The 15,713-nt window shown below is 44.2% G+C and overlaps 1 protein-coding gene and 1 long non-coding RNA gene across 36 annotated transcripts in view; one reads left to right on the forward strand and one right to left on the reverse strand.

The window, feature by feature from the left end:
- LOC109547385 (uncharacterized) overlaps positions 1-1,926 on the forward strand; it is an 88,928-nt gene extending 87,002 nt beyond the window's left edge. Inside the window, exons 15-16 of the long non-coding RNA XR_004527632.2 lie at positions 1,119-1,287; positions 1,790-1,926. This is a non-coding gene — a long non-coding RNA (uncharacterized lncRNA). The remainder of the gene's footprint in view (positions 1-1,118; positions 1,288-1,789) is intronic.
- PDE4DIP (phosphodiesterase 4D interacting protein) overlaps positions 1-15,713 on the reverse strand; it is a 223,861-nt gene that overhangs the window by 1,168 nt on the left and 206,980 nt on the right. For 15 of the 35 annotated variants that reach the window (XM_073808796.1, XM_033860621.2, XM_073808786.1 and 12 more), the window contains 6 exons: positions 6,639-6,878; positions 5,180-5,296; positions 4,392-4,618; positions 3,088-3,231; positions 1,853-1,991; positions 1,513-1,559 (listed from right to left, as the gene is read on the reverse strand). In XM_073808796.1, coding sequence (XP_073664897.1) covers positions 1,513-1,559; positions 1,853-1,991; positions 3,088-3,231; positions 4,392-4,618; positions 5,180-5,296; positions 6,639-6,878 — 914 coding nt within the window. Of the gene's footprint in view, positions 1-553; positions 615-1,512; positions 1,560-1,852; positions 1,992-3,087; positions 3,232-4,391; positions 4,619-5,179; positions 5,297-6,638; positions 6,879-15,713 lie in introns of those variants that run through there. The other 20 variants (XM_073808764.1, XM_073808762.1, XM_033860629.2 and 17 more) reach the window with 7 other exon arrangements.

The following is a 15,713-nucleotide window of genomic DNA, read 5'->3' on the forward strand; positions in this document are numbered from 1 at the left end:
TGAGCTGAGGGGACGTGCTGAGGTCTGAAGGAGCAACTGGGGCCACCAGGTTAGAGGAAAAGCTTCCCACCACCTCCTGTGGTCATATCTCTGCTCAAAGCCACTGCACACCAGGTGGCCGGACCCTACCACTCTCTCTTCAGGGGCCAGTTCACTCTCCAATTCACTTTGGAGCAAAAGGATGGCTTTTGCAATCTCCCAGGAAAGGAAATGCTTAGTATGAAACAGGCATATATAGAAGCAGCCTGTTGTAGGAAGGAGAGGACATTTTGCAGGGACATCCTCCTATTAAAGTTTATGTTCTGTTTACTTGATGAGGAGGGGGAGGGGCCAGGTCAGCAGGGACCTCAGAGATCATCTAACGCTAGTGCCCCCTCTTACAGATGAGGGTCAGCAGGCTCACAGAGACTGGGCCCAGCCAAAGCCACACAGCCACTTAGCGACAAGCCTGGGATTAGATCCCAGGCTTGGGGCCTTTCCAGTGGCCTAGGGGAAGTGGGAAGGATACTTCCAAACTGGGAAAGCCAGGAGGTATGAGAGGCTGTTGGGTTACCTTTGCTGAGGCAGGAATAAGGTTTTACAGAGGCAATCTTGTAAGTGTTCTTCTAAAAAGGCTCAGGAAAGAGAGGAATCATCAGAGAAAAACAGAAGAAATTAGCAAAACAGACAAACAACACAGAGTTAAATTATGGCCCAACCCATTTTCATACTGTGGGGTCAACATTCTCTTAGGTTACAATTTAGGAACATTCCTAGGAATGTGCTTAATTGCTTATGGCAAAGCTTTAAAGTCCAAGGTAAAAGGTTTAGTTTTTGATTTTTAGGCCATTTCTAAGACCTCAAGTTTTTCATCAAAGCGGTTGCTAGAGAATGTGTTAGTGTTTTAAATAAAAGTAGAGAAGGTCTGCCATAGAGATAATATCTTGCCCTTTATGTTTCAGTTTTTACTTATTACCAAATGCTCTTTCAGATCAATAAGACCCAAGGATTTTCTTTTGTGTTGTTGCTTAAAGAAAAAGAGATATCAAAATCAAATTTCTGTTTTCAGCCCAATAGTGTGCAGTGAAATCAACTTATTAGGTTGCATCTTTCCATTATTTTTCCATATAATGGTATAGGAAACCCCCGAACACCTGACTGGCCTCAGGATCCCTTTACTGAAAGCTGCTTCAGAGGCAGACCCCATATGTCCTCTGACCTCGAGAATCAACTGAACTGCATTTCTCCCCACTCCTGACCTGGCATAAAGGAGACAGAATTGGAATAAGGAGGGAAGATGATGACAAAGTAAGGGTCAACCGAGAGGTCAAGGGAGGTTGCTGATTAGGGTGGAGGGCTGATGAGGATGGAATCTAGAGGGATGCCCATGAGGACCCGAGCTCCCACAGATGGACCAGACATCTGCTCCTGGAAGGTCAGAGCAGGTCAAGGATCCCCTGCACACTCTGATGACAGACAGTGATAAGTTTGGGGCGGGCTCTATGGCTCCGACTGGTGCAGTAGTTTCCTTACCTCCAAATTCGTCCTTGCCTTCTTCAAAACATCGTGTGTCCTGGTCACTGAAACGAGAAAGCAGTCCCCAAGGCAGAAATTACCAGTGGGCCCACGCTTGTGTTGGATTTGTGTTCTAAAGCTTGTCTTTCTGGACACTCAGCTCGGGGTCTCCTGCTGCCCCCCCCACCCCGTGTCCCCTCCTCTGCCTCCACGATTACTGATGGCACAGGAGGTTTAGAGACGTCACATCAGTCTCCCCCATCCCCTAACCTCTCTGGTCTCTGTCCATTCACAGCACAGGTGGTGGACCTGGAAGGACCCCCATTTCCTGTCCCATTCCCTGGCTGGGGGCACCCACACTGGCTGAAGATAAACTGTTCCATGCTCTCCTTCTGCTGGTTGGCGGTCTTCAGATGCTCAGCTGTGCTCTGAAGGAGACTCTCCTGTTTGGATAGTTTGGTTCTCAGTTCCAGAAGCTCCCTTTTCATGGACTCTCCCTGGGAAGAAAAACAGGCTCTGTCAACGGTCAGAAGGCCTAAAGCACCCTGTGTTCGGTGGCTCTTTACAGCTCCAGATAGGATTCTACAATCTTCTCAAGTAGTTTTGGAGCAGATTTCCCTCATTAAAGCCTTCAATCCCTCCAGCAGGTGGTGGTGGCTCAGGATGCGCCATGAGGTGGGAACACTGAGGACCTGGAAGCCCGGTGCAGATTAGCAGAGGCTACACTCCTGTTGCTGCAGAGAACCTGACTCCAGGCCACACTGAAGCTCCCAGCTGTGAACAAGAGCTCAGATTTCATGCTGACATAGTTATATCACTTGGGCATCACAAGTAAGACTTGGTCGTTGGGAATATTACGCCTGGATATCACGCCTGGGGAGATGGGGCTGGCCTGAGACAGTAAGTTTGTAAATATATCTGCCAACCACAAGATGGCAAAATGCTCCCTCCTTGGAATTAACATAATTGGGGCCGCTAAAGTGTCAGTGATCTTAGTCTGGAGTTGGAACCCCTGGGTGGGATCCTGAAACCCGCCTATCCAAGGTCACCAACCAGAAAGCAGTCTGAGATCTGAGAGCACCATGGGGAGGCTGACTCTCCCCAGGCCTGACCCTGTGACGCAGATGTAAGTGATTTTCTGGAATTCCAGGGGGTGGCTACAAGAGGCTGGGTGACTCCTGGTGACATTCTGTGATCCTGCCTATGTGGACCTGGAGGTGGGGGTGGGCTAGGAAGGGAAAGGAGATGTTGATGTTTTAACATGGTCCTGAACTTCAGCGCAGCCAAACTTCAGAAAGTTAAAGAAACGGAACATTTAGGGGTTACCAGGGCTCTCGTGTCTCTGCCTCCTCCATGTCCTTTCCTTCTGCTCTTTGATTACTTATCCTGGGGGGTCAGGGCTGGGGGGAGAGGGGCTGGAGTCAGAGCTGCACTGAAAGCAGCCACCGCGGAGGAGAGGTCTCCCTCCAGGGACGCCCCTTCAGGTCCCCTTGGTCCCAGCTGCCCATTCGGCTCCTGACCTTCAGGATCTGCTGACCAAGGAGGCAGAAGGATATTTGGGGGCAGAACCAGTAGGGGATGCTGGCTTCTTACCGCTTTGCTGTCCAGCGCAGGGCCGTGGGAACTTGGCAAGGCTGCTCTCCAGAACATGGTGAGGAGGGAGGCCGCCTCCTCCAGTCGGTGGTGAAGGGCGTTGGCGCTGCTCCTGAGCTCGTGGATGCCTTCACTGCCCATCACCTGGGAAAAGGGGGAGGTAGCCATGGGCATCCCCGGGGCTGAGAGATCACTTTTTTTTTTTGCTGAGCATTGGCCTCAGCTTCCTTGTGGGTGAGGCGTAGACACAGGCCTGCTTAAACCTGTGAAATCCTTTTCTAACCTGGAAGCCAAGGTTCTCTGACCTCATCAGGGACCTCTCGATTTGCAAGAATGCATTTGATTCCAGCTTTCCCCACATTCTTTAGCTTCTAGTCCTGCTTCATGCTCCAGAGTCTAAGGTCCCTATTTTTGCACTGGCCCCCCTTGTCCTTCCGTAAATCACACCTTATGCTTCAAATGGACTGCACCACTTGTAGCTCGAAGGACTGAGGTGCCGCTCCCCTTACCTGGCATGTTCTCCCCCGAGAACTTACATATCCCCTGTTGGCACGCCCCCATGAACCTGTTACTTTCCTTGCCTGGGATAACAGCTGATTCTGGGTTCATGCCCTCACACCCAGAGCCCTTGTAACCTTGTGCCTGGAGCCCCTGGTTATATTTATTTACTCAGGTGTGGGCATCCCTCTCTATCGTGGGGGCCCCTGAGGGCAGGGCTGTCCCTGCATGCCTATGCATCTCCAGTGTCTCAGACAGCACAGCAGCTAGTACCTGGATCTCTCCCTGGGGAAGGGCTCTGAGAAGCCTTGCTGCTTGCTCTCCCGCCTTGCTCAGTGTGAGCAGAGAAATTCCATGGCTGCCACCTTCCTCACCCCTTCCACATATTTGGCCCATATGGACGCAGATTCTCATTTTCCAGCCAATTGATTAAGTGATTTTATTCTGCCCACAGATGGTCATATGCCAGCATGACTTTAGCAGATACTAAGCTACCAAAGGGTACTCAGTACAGCATTGTGTGTATGTTGACGCTTAATGTGCTCTACTGATGAGGACGGCAATGCTGCATATGCTTTTCTGTGGTTCTGAGGGGAAATAGCAAGTCAGCTACATCTGGAACAGAGCAGAGCTTGTAGTGAAATTAGCAGATGAAGATAAAAGGCCTAGCTGGATATCAATGGAAGATGTATCCTCAGCTGATGGGAGATGAGCAGGAAAAAAAAAAAATAGAGGGAGAAGAAGCTAAAATCAGAAGAAGAAAGGGCCTAAGGAAAAGGTGCACCTAAAAGCTAAAACGTGATTACCTCTGTGCCTGGAGCTTCAAGGCCAGGGAAGTTGCAGGTTGATCTCATGAGCGACGCTATCTTCTTGACCAGCAGTCTGCCCTCCCCAATCTGCTGTCTTAGGGCACTGTAGTCATCAATGTGGCCAATGACATGGCGGCCATGCTTATTGGCAAAGGAGCCATCAGTAGCATCACCCTCCAGCTTGGGAGGGTTCTTCATTACTGGAGAAGCATCCAAACCCAGCTCTGAAGAATAAAACCACAATAACACAGAATCCACTGTTATACATAATCATCCTCAGTTCAATCCAAAATGGACATCAAATAGTGAAAGAGGCCAGAAACAAGAATGACAGTCTTGGAAAGTACAAGTGTGAAGTCCATAGATATTCTGGGTTCTATATTTTTATAATCTTTCTTACATCATCTCATAATGATAAAATTGCCAGGAGGCAAATTTTATCCTTATTGACAAATGAAATATTCAGGACAAATTTAAAAAAATTTTAAATTTGGGGGTTGAGAAGACACAGACAAGGAAATTAAGCTGGATACAGAGAGCACTTTCAAGAAGGAAGAGATTATAGTGCAATGAAGAAATACCAGAGTAATAGGAAAACCACACTCAGGAGGAAGAATAATGACAAAAAAGGCAGCCACAGGAGGTGGAATGAGTAGGGCTAAAGGCCATGGGACATGCAGAGAAAAATCTCTAAATTCAGATAATGTGCATATAGAGAACCAAAGGTTACTTGCTTTAGTCATTTTCCATCATTAGACCCTGAGTCCTGTAGTTGCCCTATTTACCATTTGTCCTATTGAAGGTTGTGGTCTCTGAGCCATGACCAGCGGGAGAAGAGCTGGGGAAGACCAGAATTGGAGAATTCATGCCCACATCCCGAACTGGAGGGGAGGCAACTGAGTCTAGGGAGTAAAGATAACCACAACTTTAGGAACCCTGGAATATACTGCTCCTGAAACACATGCACAGCCTATCTTCACTACTGGAGATCTAAGGCAACATGACTCTCCTCTTACATAATCATCACCCATGTACCACAGTCAAAACCAGTGGAAAACAAACCACTTAATTTGGAGCAAGATGTTCCTGTAATTGAACGCTGTTCCATGAGAAAGCAACTTCTAGTTTGAAAAATTATTAGATATATTTTTCTAACCCCTGATTTGAATATAATATTGTATGCAGTGTGTCTAATACAATGCTTTCTAACTAAATAGAAATATGTATAAATATATGTAGTATATATGTTAAAAATATTTGATCAAAGAACGAATGGATTTATGGGCGATTAAACTCAGCACTCTAATCACCATTCTGATGAGTCAGTGCTGGAAAAAAAAAAAAAAAAAGAAAGCATGTAGTAGTATAAGAAGAGTAGGAGACATAAGCCTTGGTGAGTTTGAGATGCCCTATTGGAGACCAGGCAGCAATCCTCCAGGGGAGGTATTGGAAAATATCACGAAGAGACAGAAATGACCCTGCTCAGGCAAATGTGGCTTAGAACCTGCTTTCCACCTCAGGCCTCTGTGCTGTATGATGATGAGGAGGAGTGACTGAGCCAGTTCAGATGAGTCCTGGCTGGTGCTGTGGGGAGGCTCTGAGAGGGGAAAGCATGAGAGGAAAGAGAAGCAACACCGAGACAGAGCATAGTGAGGTGGGAGGAACACAGAGAGCAGATCAAAACTTCTACTTCGAATCTTCGATTGGCCTCTTAACTCCTGTAAACCTTAGCATGTCAGTTAATTGTCCCAGTGCCTACGTTTTCTCATGTAAAATACAGAGATAGTAAAATCTACCCTAGCTCTGATGACATTATTTGAAAATTTGTTTGAAAACGTGGTAGATTTTAAAGCCCTCCGCAAATATAAAGAATAGGCATTAATACATACAGCTGTTAACTGCTGAGCACTTATTGCATCAGGCACTGGTAAATTATTTCACTTAATGCTCCATATAACTATGCACAGTGTATATTATTATTATCCTCATGTTAAAGATGAGGAAACTAAGGCTTAAGTACCTGAGGAGTTTAAACACAAGGCAAACAACACGTAAGTGTCAAACTCAGAATCTGGAGCCAGATCTGACCCTAAATCCCATGCTCTCAAGGCACTGTATTGAAGCACCTTCAATTGCACCCTGACCTTAAGGAGCGTGGAAGAGGCGAGATTGTCCCTTCCACCGTAGACATCTTGGGGACCTCCCCACTGGCTGAGGGCTTCCTGATTCCCTTTTCCTTCCTACCTTGGAAGAGCAGCTGCTTGTTTCCAGGGTCAGTGTTGGTGGGGAATTTCTGGTTAACAGAGGAGGGGCTGAGGCTGGTTTTGCTGGCACCACCATCCAACTGCTGCTCGAGCTGTAGTCGCAGACAGTTGTTCCCCTGAATGCTGTGCTCCAGCTGCCCTCTCAAAGCTCGGATCTCTGCCACCAGGTGGCTCAAGTCACTGCTCAAAGGGACTTGGTGACAGGCGTCCCAGGTGTAAGCTGAAAGTAGAGAGAGGATGGAGGGTCTGGTGGCACCGAACCAAGTATTTCCAAGCATTTGTCAGAACACTCCTCTGACATTCCTTTCTGCCAAGGACCCCACTGTAATTTCAGGGTCCCAGGAACACACCTGCGATGGATATGTCACTTTTCCTATGCAGGGCCTGGTGCACACTGAGATGGCATACACTCCAGCATGGAGTTTCCTTGGAGGCTCAAGTGACCCTCCTCCATCTAGAGGGCATTTGATTGGCAGATAAGTCAAGCCTATTATTTCACCTTATTAACGTCAGTCCTGCAGGCTAGACAGCAGGGTCTTCCAGGGCAGGAGATCAATACTGAACTAGAGAAGGGGAGGGGCTGAGGGAGAAGGAGATGTGATGACCTCCACATTCGGGAATCAAAGGGAGAGGAGGAGGAAGGCATCAGGGCTTTGGGCAGCATGTAAGAATGGGAGTGGGGTACCACAGACCAGGGATCATAACTAACTGGACGTCTCAATTTCTTCTAGTTTTTTTTTACCTCCACTCACCACTCATAGCCTGTTTCTATGTACTGGGGGAAGAAGAGATCTAAGAAATATTCTACAAGACCACAATTGCTCATCTAAAAATGTTGAAGCCAAATGTAGTTAAAAAGATAGAACCTGTTTTGGTTTTTAGCAAGGCTATAGGATGCATATACCATATAATACATGCACCCAGTTGCATCAGGGCCACAGGCCTTAACCAAACACATTAATATTTCTGCAATGAGCTATATGAATATTCTCACTAAATGGGATAAATGAAGAGGAGTGCACGACAAGATGGCAGAGTAGAAGGACCTGAGCTCACCTCCTCTCATGAAAACACCAAAATCACAACTAACTGCTGAACAACCATCAACAAAAAACACTGGAACCTACCAAAAAGATATTCTGCATCCAAAGACAAAGAAGAAGCCACAACGAGATGGTAGGAGGGGTGCTTTCATGATATAATCAAATCTCATACCCACTTCTACAGACTGGAAAATAATTATATTGCAGAGGTCCTCCCACAGGAGTGAGAGTTCTGAGCCCCATGTCAGGCTCCCCAGCCTGGGGTACTGTAAAAGGGAGGATGAGCTACCAGAGCATTTGGTTTTGAAGGCCAGTGGGGCTTGAGTGTAGGATCTCCACAGGACTGTGAGAAACAGAGAATCCAGTCTTAGAGAGTGCAAAATGGTTTCATGAGCACTGGGACCCAGGGCAAAGCAATGACTGCATAGAAGCCTGGGCCAGACCTACCTGCAGGTCTTGGAGGGTCTCCTGAGGAGGCAGGAGTCAGCTGTGGCTCACAGTGGGGACAAGAACACTGGTGGTGGAGGCCCCAGGGAATATTCAACAGCATGAGCTCTCCTAGAGGTCGCCATTTTGGCACTGAGACCTGGCCCCGCCCAACAGCCTGCAGGCTCCAGTGCTGGGATGCCTCAGGCCAAACAACCAACAGGGTGGGAACACAGCACCACCCATCAGCAGACAGGCTGCATAAAGTCGTCCAGAGTCCACTGCTGCCTCTAAACATACCACATGACTTGGCCCTGCCCACCAGACAGACAAGACCCAACTCCACTCACAAGTGGGCAGGCACCAGTCACTCCCACCAGGAAGCCTGCACAAGCCCCTGGACCAACCTCATCCACAAGGGGGCAGACATCAGAAGCAAGAAGAACTACAATCCTGCAGCCTGTGGAAAGGAGACAACAAACACAGAAAGTTAGACAAAATGAGAAAGCAGAGAAATATGTTCCACACGAAGGAACAAGATAAAGTCCCAGAGGAACAACTAAGTGAAGTGGAGACAGGCAATCTACCTGAAAAAGAATTCAGAGTAATGAAGTAAAGATGATTCAAAATCACAGGAAAAGAATGCAGGCACAGATTGAGAAGATAGAAATATTTAACAAAGACGTAGAAGAACTAAAGAACAAACAAACAGAGTTGAACAATACAATAACTGAAATGAAAAATACACTAGAAGGAATCAATAGCAGAATAAATGAAGCAGAAGAACAGAATCGTGGAAATCACTGCTTTGGAACAGGATAAAGAAAAATGAATGAAAAGAAATGAGGACACTTTAAGAGACCTCTGGGACAACATTAAATGCACCAACATTCACATTATAGGGGTCCCAGAAGGAAAAGAGAGAGAGAGAAAGGGCCTGAGAAAATACTTGAAGAGATAATAGCTGAAAATTCCCTAACATGGGAAAGAAAACAGTCAGTCAAATCCAGGAAAAGCAGAGAGTCCCATAGAGGATAAACCCAAGGAGGAACATGCCGAGACACATATTAATCAAACTGACAAAAATTAAAGACAAAGAAAAAATATTAAAAGCAACAAGGGAAGAGCAACAAATAACATACAACAGAATCACCATAAGGTTATCAGCTGACTTTTGAGCAGAAACTCTGCAGGCCAGAATGGAGTGGCACAATATATTTAAAATGATGAAAGGAGAAAACATACAACCAAGAATACTCTACCCAGCAAGGCTCTCATTCAGATTTGATGGAGAAATCAAAAGCTTTACAGACAAGCAAAAGCTAAGAGAATTTAGCACCACCAAACCAGCTTTACAACAAATGCTAAAGGAATTTCTCTAGGCCAAAAAGAAAAGGCCACAATGAGAAACAAGAAAATTATGAATGGGAAAGCTCACTGGTAAGGCAAACATACTGTAAAGGTAGGAAATCATCCATACTCTAATGTGATATCAAAACCAGCAATTGTGAGAAGAGGAGAGTACAGATGCAGGGTATTGGAAATGCATTTGAAAGTAAGAGACTAGCAACTTAAAACTTTAAAAAATCTTGTGTATATATATAGACTGCTATCTCAAAATCTCATGGTAACCACAAACCAAAAATCTACAATTGATACATGCACACACACACAAAAATCAATCCAAACACAACACTAAAGATAATCATCAAATCACAAGAGATGAGAACAAAAGAGGAAGGGATGAAAAAAGACCTGCAAAAACAAATCCAAAACAATTAACAAACCGCAATAAGAACATACATATCAGTAATTACCTTAAATGTAAATGGATTAAATACTCCAACTAAAAGACATAGACTGGCTGAATGGATACAAAAACAAGACCCATATATATGCTGTCTACAAGAGGCCCACTTCAGATCTAGGGACATATACTGACTAAAAATGAGGGAATGGAAAAAGATATTCCATGCAAATGGAATCAAAAGAAAGCTGGAGTAGCAATATTCGTATCAGACAAAATAGACTTTAAAACAAAGACTAAAAGAAGGACACTGAATAATGACCAAAAGATCAATCCAAGAAGATATAACAATTGTACATATATATGCACCCTACATAGGAGCACCTCAATATATAAGGCAAATGCTAACAGCCATTAAAGGAAAAATCAACAGTAACACAATAGTGGGGGACTTTAACACCCCACTTACATCAATGGACAGATCATCCAGACAGAAAATCAATAAGGAAACATAGGCCTTCAATGACACATTAGACCAAATGGAATTGATATTTATAGAGCATTCCATCTAAAAGCAGCAGAATACACATTCTTCTCAATTGCACATGCAACATTCTCCAGGATTGACCATACACTGAGCCAGAAAGCATGCCTTGATAAATTTAAGAAAATTGAAATCATATTAAGCATCTTTTCCAATCACAACACTATGATATTAGAAATCAACTACAAGAGAAAAATAAACTAAAAAAACACAAACATGTGGAGGCAAAACAATATGCTTCTAAACAACCAATGGATCATTGGAGAAATCAAAGAGGAAGTTAAAAAAAAATACCTAGGAATAAAATGAAAACATGATGATCGAAAACCTATGGGATGCAGCAAAAGCAGTTCTAAGAGGGAAGTTTACAGAGGTACAATCTTACCTCAGGAAACAAAAATATCAAATAAACGACCTAACCTTACACCTAAAGCAACGAGAGAAAGAAGATCAAACAAAACCCAAAGATAGCAGAAGGAAAAAAATCATAAAGATCAGAGCAGAAATAAATGAAATAGAGACAAAGAAAACAATAGAAAAGATCAATTAAACCAAAAGCTGGTTGTTTGAAAAGATAAACAATATTGATAAACCTTTAGCCAGACTCACCAAGAAGAAAAGGGAGAAGGCTCAAATCAATAAAATTAGAAATGAAAAAGAAGAAGTTACAATGGACACCACAGATATATAAAGGATCATAAGAGACTACTACAAGCAACTATATGCCAATAAAATGGATAACCTAGAAGAAATGGACAAATTCTTAGAAAGGTACAATCTCCCAAAACTGAACCAGAAAGAAATAGAAAATATGAATAGACCAATCACAATTACTGAAATTGAAACTGATAAAACACTTCCAACAAACAAAAGTCTAGGACCAGATGGCTTCAGAGGCAAATTCTATCAAATCTTTAGAGAAGAGTTAACACCTATCCTTCTGAAACTATTGCAAAATATTGCAGAGGAAGGAACACTCCCAAACTCATTCTATGAGGCCACCACCATCCTGATACCCAAACCAGACAAAGATACCACACACACAAAAAAAATTACAGGCCAATATCACTGATGAACATAGACACAAAAATCCTCAAAAAAAAAATACTAGCAAACCGAATCCAACAAAACATTGAAAGGATCATACACCACAATCAAGTGGGATTTAACCAAGGGCTGCAAGGATTTTTCAATATCCGTGAATCAATTGGTGTGATAAACTACATTAACAAATTGAAGAATAAAAACCATATGATCATCTCAATAGAGGCAGAAAAGGCTTTTGACAAAATCCAACACCCATTTATGATAAAAACTCTCCAGAAAGTGGGCACAGAGGGAACTTACCTCAACATAACAAAGGCCATACATGACAAACCCACAGCTAACATTATACTCAATGGTGTGAAGCTGAAACCATTTCCTCTAAAATCAGGAGCAAGACAAGGATGTCCACTCTTGCCACTTTTAGTCAACACAGTTTTGGAAGTCCTAGCCATGGCAATCAGAGAGAAAAAAGAAATAAAAGGAAGCCAAATTGGAAAAGAAAAAGTAAAACTGTCACTTTTTGCAGATGACATGATTCTACACATAGAAAAATCCTAAAGATGCTACCAGAAAACTCCTCAATGTATTTGGTAAAGTTGCAGGATACAAAATTAATACACAGAAATCTCTTGTGTTTCTATACACTAACAACAAAAGATCAGAAAGAGAAATTAAGGCAACAATCCCATTTACCATCACATCAAGAAGAATAAAATACCTAGGTATAAACCTACCTAAGGAGGCAAAAGACCTGTACTCTGAAATCTATGATGCTGATGAAAGAAATCAAAGATGACACAAACAGATCAAAAGATACACCATGTTCTTGGATTGGAGGAGTCAATATTGTCAAAATGACTACACTACCCAAGGCAATCTACAGATTCGGTGCAATCCCTATCAAATTACCAATGGAATTTTTTGCAGATCTAGAACAAAAAGTCTTAAAATTTGTATGGAAACACAAAACACCCCAAATAGCCAAAGCAATCTTGAGAAAGAAAAACAAAGCTGGAGGAATCAGGCTCCCTGACTTGAGACTATAATACAAAGCTACAGTAATCAAAACAGTATGGTACTGGCACAAACACAGACTTATAGATCAATGGAACAGGATAGAAATCCCAGATATAAACCTATGCACCTATTGTCAATTAACAACAAAGGAGGCAAGCCTACACATGGATAAAAGGTAGTTTCTTCAATAAGTGGTGCTAGGAAAACTGGACAGTTACATGTAAATGAATGAAATTAGAACATCCCCTAACACCATACACAAAAATAAACTCAAAATGGATTGAAGATCTAAATGTAAGACCAGATACTATAAAACTCTTAGAGGAAAACATAGGCAGAACACTCTTTGACATAAATCGCAGCAATATCTTTTTGGATCCACCTCCTAGACTAATGAAATAAAACCCAAAATAAAGATATTGGGCCTAATTAAAATTAAAAGCTTTTGCACAGCAAAGGAGACCATAAACAAACTGAAAAGACACCCCACAGAATGGGAAAAAAATATTTGCAATCACTGTGACTAACAAGGGATTAATCTCCAAAATATACAAACAGCTGATACAATTCAATATCAAAAAACAAAACCACCCGAGCAAAAAATGGGCAAAAGATCTAAATAGATATTTCTCCAAAGAAGACATACAGATGGCCAAAGAGCACACGAAAAGATGCTCAACGTTGCTAATATTAGAAAAATACAAGTCCAAACTACAATGAGGTATCCCCTCACACTGGTCAGAATGTCTATCATCAAAAAATCTACAAACAATAAATGCTGGAGATGGTGTGGAGAAAAGGGAACCCTCCTACACTGTCGGTGGTAATGTAAATTGGTACAGCCACTATGGAGAACAGTATGGAGGTTCCTTAAAAAACTAAAAACAGAGCTACCGTATGATCCACCAATCCCACTCCTGAGCATATACCCTGAGAAAACCATAATTCAAAAAGAGTTATGGGGCTTTACTTGTGGCGCAGTGGTTGGGAGTCTGCCTGCTGATGCAGGGGACGCAGTTTCGATCCCTGGTCCGGGAGGATCCCACACGCTGCGGAACAACTAAGCCCGTGTGCCACAACTGCTGAGCCTGCGCTCTGAGCCTGTGAGCCACAGCTACTGAGCCTAAGTGCTGCAGCTGCTGAGGCCTGCGTGCCTAGAGCCTGTGCTCCACAGCAGGAGAGGCCACCTCAATGAGAGGCCCACGCACCGCAGGGAGAAGTGGCCCCTGCTAGCCGCAACTAGAGAGAGCCCACACGCAGCAGTGAAGACCCAGCACAGCCAAAAATAAATAATTAGTTTAAAAAGAAAAAAAGAGTTATGTACCACAATGTTCATTGCAGCACTATTTATGATAGCCAGGACATGGAAGCAACCTAAGTGTCCATCAACAGATGAATGGATAAAGAAGATGTGGCACATATATACAATGGAATATTACTCAGCCATAAAAAGGAACGAAATTGAGTTATTTGTAGTGAGGTGGATGGTCCTAGAGTCTGTTATACAGAGTGAAGTAAGTCAGAAAGAGAAAAACAAATACCTTATGCTAACACATATATATGGCATCTAAAAAATAAAAATAAAAAGGTTCTGACGAACCTAGGGGCAGGACAGGAATAAAGACGCAGACATAAAGAACGGACTTGAGGACATGGGGAGGGGGAAGGGGAAGCTGGAACGAAGTGAGAGAGTGGCACTGACATATATACACTACCAAATGTAAAATAGATAGCTAGTGGGAAGCAGCCGCATAGCACAGGGAGATCAGCTCTGTGCTTTGTGACCACCTAGAGGGGTGGGATAGGGAGGGTGGGAGGGAGATACAAAAGAGAGGGGATATGGGGATATATGTATACGTATACCTGATTCACTTTGTTATACAGCAGAAACTAACACAACATTTTAAAGCAACTATACTACAATAGAGATGTTAAAAAAAAAGATACTGTAGGTGGGGGACCTTCAAGATAGCAGAGGAGTAAAACGTGGAGATCACCTTCCTCCCCACAAATACATCAAAAATACATCTAAAAAAAAAATACATCTATATGTGGAACAACTCCTACAGAACACCTACTGAATGCTGGCAGAAGACCTCAGACTTCCCAAAAGGCAAGGAAATCCCCACATACCTGGGTAGGGCAAAAGAAAAAAAGAAAAAACAAACACAAAAGAATAGGGATGGGACCTGCACCTCTGTGAGGGAGCTGTGAAGGAGGAAAAGTTTCCACACATTAGGAAGACACTTCACTGGTGGAGAGTCGGGGTGGGAGTAGGGAAAGCTTTGGAGCCACAGAGGAGAGCGCAGCAACAGGGGTGCAGAGGGCAAAGTGGAGAGATTCCCACACAGAGGATCGGTGCCGACCAGGACTCACCAGCCTGAGAGGCCTGTCTGCTCACCCTCCAGGGCAGGTGGGGGCTGGGAGCTGAGGCTTGGGTTTCAGAGGTCAGACCCCAGGGAGAGGACTGAGGTTGGCTGTGTGAACACAGCTTTAACGGGGCTAGTGCACCAAAGCTAGCGGGGAGGGAGTCCAGGAAAAACTCTGGACCTTCCTAAGAGGCAAGAGACCATTGTTTCGGACTGTCCAAGGAGAGGGGATTCCTTCCGCGTTTGCCCACAGAAGGCAGAGCACTGCCTAAACAAGCTCCAGAGATGGGCGCGAGCCATGGCTATCAGCTTGGACACCAGAGACAGGCATGAAACTCTAACACTGCTGCTGCAGCCACTGATAATCCTGTGTGCAAGCACAGGTCACTATCCACACATCCCCCCAGGAGCCTGTTCTGCTTGCCACTGCCAGGGTCCCATGATCCATGGACAACTTTCCCGGGAGAATACATGGTGTGCCTCAGGCTGTTGCAACATCATGCCGGCCTCTGCCACTGCAGGCTTACCCTGCATTCCAATTATGACTACCGTACCACTCCCTCCCCCTGACATGAGTGAGCAGAGTCCCCTAATCAGCCACTGCTTTAACCCTGTCCTGTCTGGGCAGGAACAGATGCCTGAGGGTGACTTACACACAGACATGGGGCCAAAACCAAAGCTGAACCCCAGCAGCTGTGTGAACAAAGAAGAGAAAGGGAAATCTCTCCCACCAGCCTCAGGAGCAGCAGATTAAATCCCCACAATCAACTTGATGTACCCTGCATCTGTGGAATACCTGAATAGACAACGAATCATCCCAAAATTGAGGAGGTAGACTTTGGGAGCAACTGTAGACTTGGGG

This window comes from Tursiops truncatus, chromosome 1 (assembly GCF_011762595.2).
Source record: "Tursiops truncatus isolate mTurTru1 chromosome 1, mTurTru1.mat.Y, whole genome shotgun sequence".
Lineage (NCBI taxonomy): Eukaryota > Metazoa > Chordata > Mammalia > Artiodactyla > Delphinidae > Tursiops > Tursiops truncatus.